The sequence below is a fragment of the Artemia franciscana genome, chromosome 7 (assembly GCF_032884065.1).
Source record: "Artemia franciscana chromosome 7, ASM3288406v1, whole genome shotgun sequence".
NCBI lineage: Eukaryota > Metazoa > Arthropoda > Branchiopoda > Anostraca > Artemiidae > Artemia > Artemia franciscana.
In genome coordinates this window covers 61,271,567-61,286,895 of record NC_088869.1, presented here as the reverse complement: position 1 = coordinate 61,286,895, position 15,329 = coordinate 61,271,567, and the positions used below count along the sequence as shown (strand labels likewise).

General features: G+C 32.0%; 1 protein-coding gene across 2 annotated transcripts in view; it reads left to right on the top strand.

Annotated features, from left to right (window-relative positions):
* The window catches only part of LOC136029566 (protein C-ets-1-like), a 148,012-nt gene extending 134,689 nt beyond the window's left edge, over positions 1-13,323 (top strand). Inside the window, exons 7-9 of one of the 2 annotated variants that reach the window (XM_065708054.1) lie at positions 3,612-3,711; positions 7,287-7,596; positions 10,503-13,323. In XM_065708054.1, the coding sequence (XP_065564126.1) occupies positions 3,612-3,711; positions 7,287-7,596; positions 10,503-10,566 (474 nt within the window). In that variant the 3' untranslated portion in view covers positions 10,567-13,323. The remainder of the gene's footprint in view (positions 1-3,611; positions 3,712-7,286; positions 7,597-10,502) is intronic. The other variant, XM_065708055.1, reaches the window with a different exon arrangement.
* The last annotated feature ends 2,006 nt before the right edge of the window (positions 13,324-15,329 follow it).

The following is a 15,329-nucleotide window of genomic DNA, read 5'->3' as shown; positions in this document are numbered from 1 at the left end:
AAGCTAAAAGATTGGGGCTTTTGGCTAAAGAATGGTCCTTAAATACTCCCCCATCAGAACCCCTCCGTGCTATGGGTTTCTCCGCTTATATTTATGTTATCCCCCACCTGTTGTCTAGTCCTTTGGTGTGGAAAAACATTTGCCCTCTATGCAAGGAAAAAACCTGACAACCAAGACCGTATCCATCAGTTTTGTTTTGAGCTGGATGGAGAAAATTTTTACAAACACATTAAAAACTTGGTTCTGGCACGTACGCAGGAGGGGGGGGGGCTTCGGGCCCAGGTCCCCCAAAATTTTTTTTATTGTTTAATTTCCCCATGGTTTCTTGGGATTTCTGGCAAAAATTAGGACGTTTATTAAGAATTTAGATACATGTGTGAGGCCTTTTTTGGGATTTTACAGCATGCAATTACCGGGTCAAGTCGCTGCCCAATTATTAACCCATTTTCTGTCTAACGTTTTACCCTCTTTGAAGTAATTAGCGATTGTACTGTTATTTTTTTTTTTTTTTTTTTTTTTTTTTTTTTTGTAAAGAGAGTCTGCTTTCCACAGCAAAATAGAATTATCCTTGATATTAGGGCGTTTATCCCCTCTTTTCAGGATAAAGTACAGCTTTTAAAGGATCAATTTTGGAAACTACCATTTTTCATTAAAATCGACGTATTCGCAATAGAAGAACTACCCCCCACAGCACCCATATTGCAATATTAGCCCTAAAATTTCCCTTTCAGTGGGATATAATAGATTAATCACTGGTTCTATATCGCTATGAACATAACCTGGGCCTAAAACGTACTCTTGAGGCTTCAATCTCCTTTCCCCCATCCGCTACAATACTACAGATTAAAGTTAATCTGTTTTTTTCGATATACGTGCATTTATTTTGCATTTATTTGGTTACTAAATAAAAAAGTGCTACTTTATATCTGCTGTTTCGAAGGTTTTGGCCCCCTTTCCCGAAAAAAATTCCTGCGTACGTGCCTGACTTGGTTTTATGTATTTTGTTACTTTTTACGAATTGGACAAATTTTGTGGTGTGTGTGTGTGGGGGGGGTCAATCACGGTAACCCCCCTCTCCTGGATACGGCCTTGCTGACAACCCATCACCATAGCTTTCCTCTCAAAATCTTTTTTATATTGTTTTTTTTTTTATGTTTTAATTTTATTTTATTTCTGTCTTTTCTGTGTTTATGGTATGTTTTGTTTGGACGACTCAAAAATAAGAATGTAGCCCGTCAGGGGTTGTAATAGTCCGTTATATGCTGTAAATTGTAATGACAAATTCTAAAGAATTTCGGAAGTCATATATTTATGTACTGTTTTAAGCAATGCTAGTGGCACTGTCAATTGTTTAATGGTATGCCATTACAGTTGGCGATTAGATAATTACGAGGTAAATGGCTGTTAAGTCCAAACAAAACTCAATAATTTTCCTAATATTTAAATTGCTTCGGAAGATAAGGAATGAGATAATAAGATAAAAAAGGGTTTATCTTCATAAGCCAACGACCTTGTACTGACTCTTAGCCAATTTGTTACACAAATTTTGACCCCATTGACGTCAAATGGAGAGGGGACAGGGGGTATTCGCTCCCTAGATTTAAAATAAATTTATTTTTCGTTGTTTTCATGGAAAACAGATTTTTGGTATTTTCATTGAAAAAACAACAAATTAATCTCTCCCCTTGGATTTTGAAAAAAGTATTTATACCCCTTCCAACTCCCCTCCCCCTCCCTATATTTCCGTTAATTGAAGCTACCTTTTTCAACATAATTAAAATTTAATTCTTTAAATTTTACAATTTTTAATTAAATTAAAATTTTAAAATTGAAGCTTACCTTTTTACCTTTCATCGATTAATTGAAAGTGTATTTACTTTCACGTTTGGGCTCTTAGAGTCAAGATATACTTTGTTAAATTTAATATTGAAGAATTAATGTATCGTATTGAAATGACTATGTGACTATAAATTTATGTGGCTGGGTTGGTCAATTTTTATATGCTCTTAGGCACTTTCTGAAATTTAAAAGGGATAGTTGAAATTGGAGGAATGAGGCAAAATGAGATTGTTTTGTGTGTTGTTGAGTGCACCATTTAATGTTGGTCTTGTCGATATTGTTTTTATTGAAGCGACACATTACTAAATACGAAACATGGGGGAGGGGAGGAGGATAATGCACACAAAAGTTGTAGTATGATTGAAAATTTCTCGTTTATATCTGATAATTGGAGTCATAAAATAAAACGTACTTGGAAACTGGTTTTCGCTCCTTCTTTTTCTTTGAATTTTTTATACTTTTTAACCTTGGTACTTTTCAGAAAAATAAAAGTTAAAACAGGGCGTGGTTGTGTCTGAAAAAGATGCACGTTGTATTTGATATATAGCTAAACGAAGAGACTATGCCTGCTCCCAAGAATATGTTGTTTTTTTCACTGTTTCTTGTATCAATAAACAGCTAAACTTTTTAAGCTAAATAGGCGAAAAAAAAATTGAAACCATGGGTTTTGTTGAAGTATATGAAGATTAGAAATAAACCACTGAAAGAAGGATCTCAGAAAACCAATCGAAATGAGGGTGTAGGAGAACCGAGGCCTGATCTTTTAATCATATTAAGCGGAATGTATAGATACGTTTTATATTTTAATTATATATAATAAATAATATAATGAATAATTATATATAAATATAATAAATAATAATAATAATTAATATATAATATACATGCATATTAATTAACAATAATAATAAATATTTTTATACTTTACTAGTAATAGATCTGCCTAATTTATCATTCTATATAGAAAGATATCCGGGATATTTTGTATGTCAGTTACAAAGTTTTTAGCTATTCGCATTTCCTTGGTATAAGAATCAACGTCCATTTTTCTGGTTTTCCAGTGCCGTCCTTAAACACAGTTACGTCAGTAAAATTATCACTGAAAAGAACAAAAATAGAAAATGTTAAAATTTAACTGAAAGCTTTGCCCGGTCACCAAATTTTAAGAATATTGTGCTATCCCAGTGAAATTAATATCAGTAATGTCAACGTTAACTGGTAATCCTAATTACGTACAAACATCATTAACTCAACTTTTTCTTTATTCAACTCAAAAAATACACAAACAATATTATGCCCCAACAGAGAGCAGAGCTCGTAAGGCTGGGACGTGCAAAAACATAAGAAAAAACATCAACATCTCATCGTAATAATGATTTCAAAATATAATACGGTAAAAGAGAAACAAAATAGAAAAAAACTCATAAAAGATAAGTAAATATATAAATATCGGGCAGGAGGGGCGTCGGAGGCCATCCCAGACACAGGGACTCAAAAAAAAACACACAAATAAGAAGATCAAATAATTTAAATTTCCATCATCAATGGTGAATAGTCAAAATTTTAGCAAACAATTATTTGCCCATTTTTAAATTTGTTTTATTATTTTTGAAAGTTGGGAACTATAGAGAAGAATGGAAAGCTTGATTGATCTAACCATACAGTTGGTCTGGTGCAACAATTAAAAAAATGTGAACAATTAAAAAAACAATTAACAATTAAACAATTAAAAAAATACTCAAACGTATGATTGATTTTTGTCTTTGTTTTAGCCTCATCCTGCATTTTTGAACGGATCTCATAGTCCTGGCATGCATAGTCCACAGGAAACAAAGCCAATTATTAACGCATCTATGATGCCTGCTTACCCTGGTAATATTCTATCTACCTTTTTCGCTTACAATTAGTTATATCCAGGATTCTGTACTAATGGTTGACAATTTTGGTAGTTTTCCTGTTTATCCTTGAATTGATGTTGAAGATAAGATGATCAGAAAGACTGATCCGTCTATTTGAAGTTCTTTTAGATTTTGCGACAGACAGTTAATCTTTCTTAGGTCAAAGTTGGCTGACCTTGATGTGTGCATTAATTAATATATATGTTCTAATTAATGTGTCCTAATTAATATAAAAGGGATATTACTTTAAATTTGTCTGTGGTCCCTAGTCTTCTCAGAAGATGGTGACAGAAATATTATCTTTGATAGCCCTTCTGACCCTCTCCTTCTTCAGCGAAACTGCCGGTCTTCAACGACTCGAACTTTAACGGTTCGATATTATTATGGAAAGGTACATATTGACAATGTTTTTGGGAGTAAATAAATCCATCCTTAAACCTTCCTTTGGGTCTCCTTCTTTACCCTAGGTCTGGTGCTTAATGAATAGGCTATTGCTCAAGATGTGATTATTATGAGCTTTTGAGCTACTGTGAGCTAATTTTGAGCTATTGTGAGCTAAATGCTTAAGATAAATTTCCTAGTTTTGCTAATATTTACTGAAGCATTGCTGCTAGAGTTATCTCATCTCTGTCACAACCAAACTTGAGTTCAAATCCTGGGTAACCTTACCTTGAATCAATGGCTATGGAAGTAGTATTCGAATTAAAATTGATTAATTGTTAAGGATTTAAAGAATTCGTGCCGTTTTCTGGTGCCGATGCTGTTCCTTCTAAGGAATTTAAGTTCATCTATTGACGTGTTACAGTTTGTTTTGTTTCCTTCTGTATTTTTAAGTTTTGTGAGTAATGGAAAATTTACTGATTGTGAGTTTAGTGCTCCAGATGCTCCTTCTACAGTTAGCTTTACCCCGTCATGACTAGACTTCAGGTATAATCTTAAGGACCTTGATCAATGATCCTGGAACCAGTATCCGATTTAAATCGTTAGAATTATTAAGGGTCTAAGGAATTCATCTGCTTCTTCTAAGATAGTTAGTGGGAACAGTGTCACCTGTTGATTGAGAAGCTCATTTGTTGATTTGCGATGACGTGTTTCTGTTGTTTAATTTACTTTGACTGAAGAAAAACTCGAAGCTCTCCGCATGTGATAGTAGATTTTAAATAAAAATATGCATTATTTTAAGGCCCATTTGGAATGAGGTTTAATTAATACAGGGATTGAGCTAGCACTAGTTTGAACCAATCAGAATTGTTCATAGTATTTTCAGCCAATCTGGAAATTCTATGAAAATGTTTGGCTGGAACTGGCATCAATCTCGATGTTAGTAAAATCTTATTGTGGATGGGATTCTTATCATTCTTCTTTCCATTTTTTCTCTTTCCGTTACAAAACTATTCTTCTTAGAATACTTCAAGAGAAAAGGAATATTCCATGTCAATTCTTTAGAAACAAAAAAAAATTCAAATTGATCGTAAGAAATTTCTGAATTTAATGTTTGATACTGGATTGATTCATGCTAGATCTTCATTAAGCTCTTGTTTTATTAGCCTACAGAATTTTTGTGCTGAATTCAGGATTGTTCGGTGATTTAGTTCTTATTCATCTTGTAGATTAACTTCTAGTGATCCGTCTTATTTATGAAAAAATGTCCGCTTTTATTTTCCCTTTTCTCTCCTTTTCAGCGTCTTTTAGTGAAATTGAAGCCTCTTTTCTTTTTTCTCCTTCCATGCGTGTTTCCCATTCGTGCATTATTTCTGGGGACATTGCAAATTGTTTGCTTATGCTATGAAAATACAAAAAGAAAAATGATAAGAAATAACTTTACACTAGTCCCTTCTCAACAATACTAATAAAAAATGGGTTTATTGAGCAACGTGAAACCCTGACAAAAGTTTGGTTGCTCGTTTTCAGGTCTTCCTAATATTAAAATTCAGTGTTTATCTCTATTTTAGGATCTCAAAACCGTAAAGAACAATTTTCTTTGATTTATAAGGCTTTGGTTCCTATCTCTTTGTCTTTGGTTTCTCTGTCTGATTTTTCTCTCTGTCTCTCTTTCTCTCTCTTCAGTTTTCTTTTTAAGGGTGGGGAAACACGGTTATTTGCTATTCAAATTTGCTATAATATATTTGAGTGACGTGATATCTGTAAAATTCACATCTATCACGCATATATTATATTAGATATCGTAGTATAATATTATATAATATATTAGATGTCATTCGATTTGTGCTCAGTATTGATTTCTTATATCAAATTTCTAATATTACAAGTTCTTAGCAAAATCTATATGGCTCTATGTGTTCTCAGTTTTTTTGACATGAATCTCTCCTCAAGACTATTCCTCAAATGTATCACGAATATACGAACATGTTAAATGGTTATTCGAATTATGCTCAGTGAGGATTTTTTATATTACTAATTTCTTATATTACCAAATTACGAAATTCTTCTAATTTGTTAAATTGTTATTTTTTTTTTTTTATTTTTTTTTTTTACATTTTGACATGAATATCCCCTCACGAATAATACTCTAATAACTAATCCTTCTCTAACTCTACAAACATATCAAGAAAATATTAGATGTCATTCGAATTATGCTCAGTGTGGATTTTTCATATTACAAATTTCTTATATTACCAAATTAAGAAATTCTTCTAATTTGCTAAATTGTTTAATTCTTTCTTTTTTTTTACATTTTGACATGAATATCCCCTCACGAATAATACTCTAATAACTAATCCTTCTCTAACCCTACAAACATATCAAGAAAATATTAGATGTCATTCGAATTATGCTCAGCGTGGATTTTTCATATTACTAATTTCTTATATTACCAAATTACGAAATTCTTCTAATTTGCTAAATTGTTAGATTCATTTTTCTTTTTTTTTTACATTTTGACATGAATCCCCTCACGAATAACACCCTAATAACTAATCCTTCTCTAACCCTACAAACATATCAAGAAAATATTAGATGTCATTCGAATTCAGTGTGGATTTTTCATATTACTAATTTCTTATATTACCAAATTACGAAATTCTTCTAATTTGCTAAATTGTTAAATTCTTTTTTCTTTTTTTTACATTTTGACATGAATATTCCCCCACGAATAATACTCTAATAACTAATCCTTCTCTAACTCTACAAACACATCACGAAAATATTACATGTTGATTTTTCATGTTACTAAATTCGTACATTACTAAATTGCGAAATTCTAGTAATTTTACTAAATTAACTAAATTCTAATATTACTAAATTCTTAGCAAAATCTCTACACCTCTATATGCTCTCAGTTTTTTTGACGGTCTGACAAGAATCTTTCCTTAGGACTCATTCTTTATTAGTCATCAGGACTTATTCTTTAGTAGTCCTCAGGACTAAATCTTTATTAGCCCTCGGGACTCATTCTTTATTAATCCTCAGGACGCATTCTTTATTATGCCTCAGGAGTTATTCTTTATTAGATCCCAGGACTTGTTCTTTATTAGTCATCAGGACTCTTTTTTTAGGCCTCAGGACTAATTTTCCCGTTTTATTTTTCAGGTGCACCCCCTGGAGGTGGGCCGTGCTTTACTGGCTCAGGGCCAATTCAGCTTTGGCAGTTTTTGCTGGAGTTATTAACAGATAAAGCCTGTCAGAGCTTTATTAGTTGGACAGGTGATGGTTGGGAATTTAAGCTGTCAGATCCGGATGAAGTTGCCAGAAGATGGGGAATCCGAAAGAATAAACCAAAAATGAACTACGAAAAATTATCTCGAGGTCTTAGATACTACTATGACAAAAACATAATCCATAAAACATCCGGAAAAAGATATGTTTATAGATTTGTCTGTGACCTGCAGAGTTTATTAGGGTAAGTATTTCAAAATTGTCTAATTAGATAAGTTTTAATTCGGAAATAGCTTTCAAGAACAAAAATTGCTGAGCTCTTTTTTTTTTACTGGCCTTTCCAAAAATCGCCGAACGTTTTTCGTTAAGAAATTGCCGAAAGGTTGCCAAAATATGGACTGCGAAAACATATCTCGAGGTCTTAGTTCCTATTACAGCAAAAGTATAATCCATAAAAACGTCCGGACAAATATATGTTTATAGATTTGTCTATGACCTATATATTTTATTAGGTTAAGTATTTCAAATTCGTCTGGTTTGATAAGATAAAGTTTAAATTCGGAAACAACTTTCAAGAACAAAAATTGATGAGCTCTTTTTTTTTACTGGCCTTTCCGAAAATCGCCGAACTTTTTTCGGTAAGAAATTGCCGAAAGGTTGCCAAAAATGAACTGCGAAAAAATATCTCGAGGTCTTAGATGCTACTATGGCAAAAATATAATCCATAAAACTTCCGGACAAAGATATGTTTATAGCTTCGGTTCTTTATTTTATAATTTTAATTTGGAAATATTTTTTACTAGCAAACATTGCCGAGCTTGCATTTCTCTTCAAATCTATTGACTTGGGGGTGAACCCCCTCATATACGTAATAATTTCTGTTCGTTTTAAGTTTTAATGTTGCTCCTTACTTTCAGTTGAAAACTTTTTTGTTTTGTTTAATTTCTGATCTGTTTTTAGATAATCCTGGGAAATCTCACGCCCCTTCATAGAAATGTCCCTTCCTCCATGAAAAGATCCCCCAGAAACCTCTACAGTAGGGTTCTCTGATTCGCTGAATCTGATTGTGTTTTCATTAAGATTCTATGACTTTTAGGGGATGTTTCCCCCTTTTTTCGAAATTTTCTCAGGGTCGTTGGTAAGACTAAACTTGATGAAAGTAATATATTTGAAATCAGCACAAAAATCCTATTCTTTTGATTTATCTATTGGTATCAACATTCGCGTTTTTAGAGTTTCGCTTATTGTTGAGCCGGGTCGCTCCTTATTTACAGTTCGTTACCACGAACTGTTTGAAAATGCTGCAAAAAGACAAGAACGAAAAAATATATATCTCAACAAGAATAAAAGGAGATTAGAAAAAGTGAAATGATCAGTGTGATAAAAAAAAAACTGCTAAAATATAGTAAATGTATTAAAAGCTTGTCAATTACGTTAAAGGTATGTAGTAAGTCGATCAAAATCGAAGAAAAAACAACAGATATGAAAGGATAAAATTGAACTAAAATAAGACAGCATATTAATTTAGAAGGGGGTAAACAGTTGAAAATGGGGATAATGTTAACATTACAAAAAAGGAATTGTATCCTCTTTTATCTTTTCCTTTTGCAGTAAATTGCGGTGATTATAGGGGACTTTTGTTCTCTCCCCTTTGGAGGAAACTCCTGATTGGACTGTGGTTGGTTTTTAAATCACTTTGTTAATGAAGTATTGTTTCATTAAAGAAGTTCATCGGAAACAAACCCACCTTATCCATTTTCAAGCATTGAGTTTGTCCACTATCCATTTTCATTAAATAATAAACGGATTTTTAGTTTCCGAGCGTTTTGAGTGTGATTTCTGAAGAAACTTTTCGCTACTGAGTATAAAGAATATTTTCGCTCAAGAAAATATTCCTGCCATCTATAAAATCTCATTTTAGGAACTAAAGCTTTTATAGTGTCTATATGAGTCTATCATGCTCTATATACTCAAATATTATCATATGGGTTCCATAAGACTAAAGCCTTGATTAATAAAATTGCTGATACTTTGAAGACCCAAACATTTATTGCAAATCTAAAAATATTTTGTCGTCTTGCAATCCAGTTCAATATCACTTGATGAAGGTTTTAAATCGATCTACTATGAACGAAATGATGTGATTGAAATCTACATTTCCCGAATAAACTTCTTTTGAATCTCCCATTAAAATTTTCTTATCTTAGCGGCTTACAAACTGAGATTTCTTTCTCTGCTTTTTACGTTTTAGGCTTCTTTTTTTCTCTGTTTAAAATGATTAGTTTAAGAATATACTCAACTGATCAGATCGATAGAATATACTAAATTTATATACATTTTTGGCTTATAAAGTTTTTTACCTAGATTCCTTCGCTTTTTATTGCAAAATAAATATGGTACTGTACTTAGTATCTGCTTGCTACGTTTTCACCAGTTCTTACAGACGCGTGACTTACCTCCAAAACTCTTAAGATTTTCTTAGCTAAATACATGGTCTTCCGCAGTTGATATTGATTGTTGATAGGTTTTGGACTGTCAACTATAATTTCGTTCCAAAATATGCGCTTTAATCCCATTATTTTACGTCTGGGGTGAGTCAATCCTATTTTTCCTTTTTTTTTCTGTAGATGCTAGTAAACATGATTTCTTAAAATCTGATTGGCTGTAAAATATTCTGTATGAAGTCTGAAGCCAATAAATGGCAGAAAAGTGTTTGAATCACAAGATTGTTTAAAATTGTTCGCTCTGCTTCTCTGTAGGTTAATTAAAATCTGGCCTGGATTGGGTACTTAAAAATTAGCTTTTAGTTCTATGGTAGATATAAAAGAAAAAAAATATTAGATTACTTATTTAATAATCGAAAAATAATTTTTAATAAATAATTTTGTAAGGTTTTATAATTTTAATAGCTATAAAAACATCCACTCCTTAAAATTAAAGGGATAAAGTAGAAAAAATTACTCTTTGAGAATTTGCACACGAGGGAGGCCAAAGCGTGAAATTTTAAGCAGTAAAATTGACGAAAAGTTAATTCAAGCTGATTGGCTCTTCTGTGCAAAAGTTTAAGCCAGTAAAAATAGTTTTGATTCACAATTTTTTTCACAAGTAATTACTCTGTGGTCCTTACCATTCTTTTTCTTATTTTTTTAGATACACGGCAGAAGAACTTCACGCAATTGTGGAACTCAAACCGGATAAAAAGGACGAGGATTAGACTTAAATTCAACCACCCTGAATTTACAACAGTCTTTCGAACAATCATAGAAATGTTTTAAAACAAATTTTATTTGTTTCATAGCCATGTGGGGCCAAATTTCTGGCTTTTGCCATAACGGTATTCTAGACAAAGATACACGTCGTGTAAACCATGGTTCTCAGAATATGTTTGTTACCTGTTTTTGAGTGCCTTAGTGAGATATTTGCTACAACGGTTATGCTTGAGGTCTGCAACCTGAACCCATTCATTTTATTTGTCATATTCCAGTTCGGTCCCAGCACTGCCCTGATGCCAAACATCTTTACCATTTTTATGGTACTTTACCATTATTTTATGGTATTTATGGTAATTTTATGGTATTTACCATTTTTATTGCATTACCATCTTTACCATTTTTCGCCAAAAACTCTCAGAATATTTTTAAAGTAATTTTTATTTTGGAGTTACTAATTAATATTTTAAATTAATTTTGTTGATAACTTTAACATATTTAATTAATTTTGCGTCATATCTTTAAATAGAAATTATTTCCTGTGGTGATACTTTTTTTTACGAGAAAATCTATAAGTGTTCGGCATCTGGGTGATAGCTAAAATAGAATTTAAATAGAGCTGATTGGCGATTGATTTTTCTTTCATTATTAAAGTCCGAAAATATTTAATAAAAAGCTTATTTGAAATGCAAGAAATTATATGACCTTGATTTTACACTTTTTTATTTTTATAGTTTTAGTGTATCTTTTTTAATTGTTATTTGTTTATTTCTTAATTGTAAAATATTACTCAAGAATTCATTAACCTATTTTAGAGCTCCAATCACCATTTTAATTTTGTATTAGTAAATGGTATAAAAATTTATAAGGCTAATGGCTGCTGCTCTTCAACCAATATTTATTGCGGAAAAGAAAATATTCATAAATTACTTCATTTAACTGAATATTTTATTTAGACTTTTTTAATTTGAATCGGGTTGCATTGAATCGTTTCAGGGCATTTCCGAAGTAGCTATATACCAAAGTTTTAAAAGTTTTTTTTTTAACCCTGATGTCGTGTACAGGGGTGTTTTATGTGATGAAAAAGGTGTTTTAGCCTCTCGTTGATTATTTTACATTTCCTAGAAATTTGTCTTTCTGTTTGTGCATTTCCATTTTGTCTGTGGTTACGGATCGCCTTTTTTACCTGTTTACCTTACCCTGGTTTACCACTGATGCGATTTCACGCAAAAACGGCGGTTTTCGCTCGATTCGTCAAAGTTCCTCCGTTTTTTGCTGCAACTTAATGCGCCACAAGAGTTCAACGGCTACATTGGAATCTACTGAGTCGTTGAGAATCGCATTAAAAGCTTTTAATGCGATTATCTGAATTAAAAGCTTTGAATAATCAAAAATTGCGATTTATTCTGAATTAAAAGCTTTGTATAACCAAATTAAAACCTTTGTATAACCAAAAAATTGCAAGTAACAGAGAAACTAATCGAATTTATCAGGAATTTTTATTAACATTTGACAAACAACACTTAGCCCTTCATAACAGTCCTTTGAATGTTTTACTGGGCTTCTAGAACCTGATTTAGTAAGCCGTTTTGCACTAAAAATCCGCTTCAACGGGAACCGAAATTTAGGGTCACAGCGTCAAAAATTTTGCTACGTTCGTTGGCGCTGTGTGTCAGGTGTTTAAAATGTGAGGTTTTTCACCAGCCGACAAGCTACACGTGACAAAATCGTGCCACAAAACGATTTTTTTTAAAATATGATGTTCATTAAAAACAAAATCATAGGGATTTTTTCTTGGCGTAAAATAATTATTCGCAAAAATAGCTAATCAGCTAAATTGGTTTTCCAAAAAAAAATCGTTTTTCTCATTTTTTGTGCGCCAGATATGCGTCAATGATACCAAAAAAGGTGTCAATTGCTGGAGAAATTTGCTATAAGTCACTAAAGCGTGTGCTTTTACGTGAAAACGTTCTATTGTAAAATTTGTAATAATTTTTTCAGGGTTATTTGAACTAACAATCTATGATACGTTCAACAGCAATAAAGAATTTAATACATGATTAAAAAAGAATTAATAAATAATAAAGAATTTAATGTAAAGTATTTAAATACGAGAATGAATTATAGAATGGATGGAGTTTTTTTTTTAGCCTAAAATGATTATTCGCAAAGATAGTTAAAAAACAAATATTATTTAGTTTTTTTTTCGTCCTCTGACACCTGCATTTAGTCAGCTGCATAGAGCAATTACCGTGCACCGAAATGTGTCAGTGATGACGAAAAAGCTGTAGCTTGTTGGTAAACTGCCTAATAGTTACCAAGCTTTACGTTGTCCGTTACCCGCGTGACCCGTGGTGCGTAAGCTACCCGTGGGCGTAATTGATTCTTTTCAATTGGTGCCAAGAGAAAGTTGTTGGTGCTGTTGAAATAACCTGTTTTTTTTTTGGCTAGAAATTCAGTTTGCGCTCTTGTTTACCAAGTTTGAACTATAAATAGCACAGACCAAAGACTATATGAAGCTTGTAAGACTATAAGCTGAAGCCAGTTCCTTTGGATAAATCAGAAATGTCATTTAGTAACTGATTTTGGCTCTAATCCTTACTCACGGTAACTTTCTATGGTGCTTTTTCTATTCTTCTTTCACGGAGTGCCTATTGCGGAGGGGGACTTTGTCTAGATTTTTGTATTGTTTAGATAAACTGAATAAGGAGGAAAATGCCCTACCCACTAGATCGTACAAAATATAGTTTATATTTCTTCATAAAAAAAACGAAATAATTCTTCCCCTCCCCCTGCATAATACAGTTTTGTGAATGTGTGCCCTTGTTTGCTTACCTTAGAGATTACTGTTGGCGCTTCCCTGATAATGTTGTCTATCTATTGTTTGGATTCCACTGTGAACGGATCTGCTGTTTTTACCCAATCCCCTGATAGTAATTTCTTAATTTGTATTATATATATTACATTACTTTTTTTGAACGTATTTTTCATGCTTTTCATCTGTTTTTGGTGCTTTGACGAATCTGCTAAGTCTAATGAGCAATCAGTTACAGATTTGTACCAGAAATTAAACACTAGGGCAAAAGGGCACCTTCCAAAATTTTCTTAAGTGAGGGGATTCAGTAAAAGAAAAGTTGAGTTGGGGAGTGACGGGGTCTAAAAATTGGTTTTATCACGAAAATGTCACAATTTCTCAAATTTAACCTAAATTTATAGTTTCGTGTATACTATTGATCTTCTATTGCAGCCTTTTATTTCGTCATCTCTAATGGCTGCCATTGCTAGAGCTAAATACAGTTACGGAGAAAAAAGTTTACTCTTGATCCAAAAGTTACTTTAGTCAAGTTATTTAAACGCCTTTTTATCAGACAGCGGTGTACCCCTAATTTGTTTAGACCCCTTAATGAAGGACCGTGGTAACTAAGTGTATTCTAATAAAAGGAGGTGCTATAATAGCAAACATTTTCATGGGATTTCATTGGTGCTAATTTATTTAATTTCTACCAGATCTGATATTTACTCTGATCAATATATAATTTCGATTCAATGAGTATTCGTTTAACTTCTATAATTATGGCTACTTTTTTTTCTCTATTGTTCTTTTAACGCTTCCGCTTGATACAAAAATATACTATAAATGTATTATATTTATTAATCGATAAACCTTAAAACATATAATTTTTTATTATTATTTATTGCTATCGCGCCTAAAACGGATTAATGTTTTTTTCATTTTAATTTTTTATAGGGGGGTAGAAATAAGAAATTTTTATGTTTTTTTAGGGGGGGAGGAGGATTTATGCAAGAAAAAAAGTGAGTAAACTGATTCTTTAAAATATATATTATATAAATAACAGTGCTTAGACGTGTTTGGCCTCGAATTTAATTTGCTCTATAGCACATAAAATTACGTTCGGTAGTATTTTTAACTTATTTTTTTTTGTTTTGACCACGACTGATTTTTTCTTATACCACTTTTTGAAACTCAATTATGGTCACTTTTTTTTAAGCTGACTTATATTTTCTTTGCTCGATCGTGATATGTTTTCTCTCTGTTATGAACTAAGTACGCCGGAAATATTCAATTAAAAAAAAGTTGAAACTAATAAAATGTTTCTGAATCAGACTTAAAAAAAATTTCCGAGTTAAAATTTTGATAATGATCGTTTTTCTGATCTTTAAACAAATTCGAATTGTTTTTAAACTGGTAAAAAAAAATTTCAATATATCTTTATTACGAAATAAATGTGTCACTGAAAATTCATGAAAAACTGATTATTGAAATTCTTGGTGCCTCTCTCTTATGCAAGTTTTTGTAGTAGACATTACCCTTCTAATACAACTAATATGTCTAATCACCCGAGACAATCCGTGACAATCCGTGACAATAAGTAAAATACGAAAATACAGTAATTTTTTTAATTGATAATATGGTAATTCTGGCAATATAGTAATTTCCCGTTTAGTAATTTGATGCCTTGTTAAAGTAACTACTTTTTAAAAATAAAAAATCACGCATCTTAGTTTATCATGAATAAAAATAATATATTTTAAAGTTCAACACCAAGGTCATCAAAAGGCTCTTATTTTGACGAAAAAGTACTATATTGTAAAATGACTATGCGTGTCTTGAGCTTCTCATAACTCCTACTGCCAACTTTCTTCTATTTCTACCATGGAATTCTCAGAGTTTGTTCATAGATTAATGAGTAAGGAGATGCGGCATGCCTTCTCTTTTTCCATAAGAGGTCGCTGTCTTAAAATTATT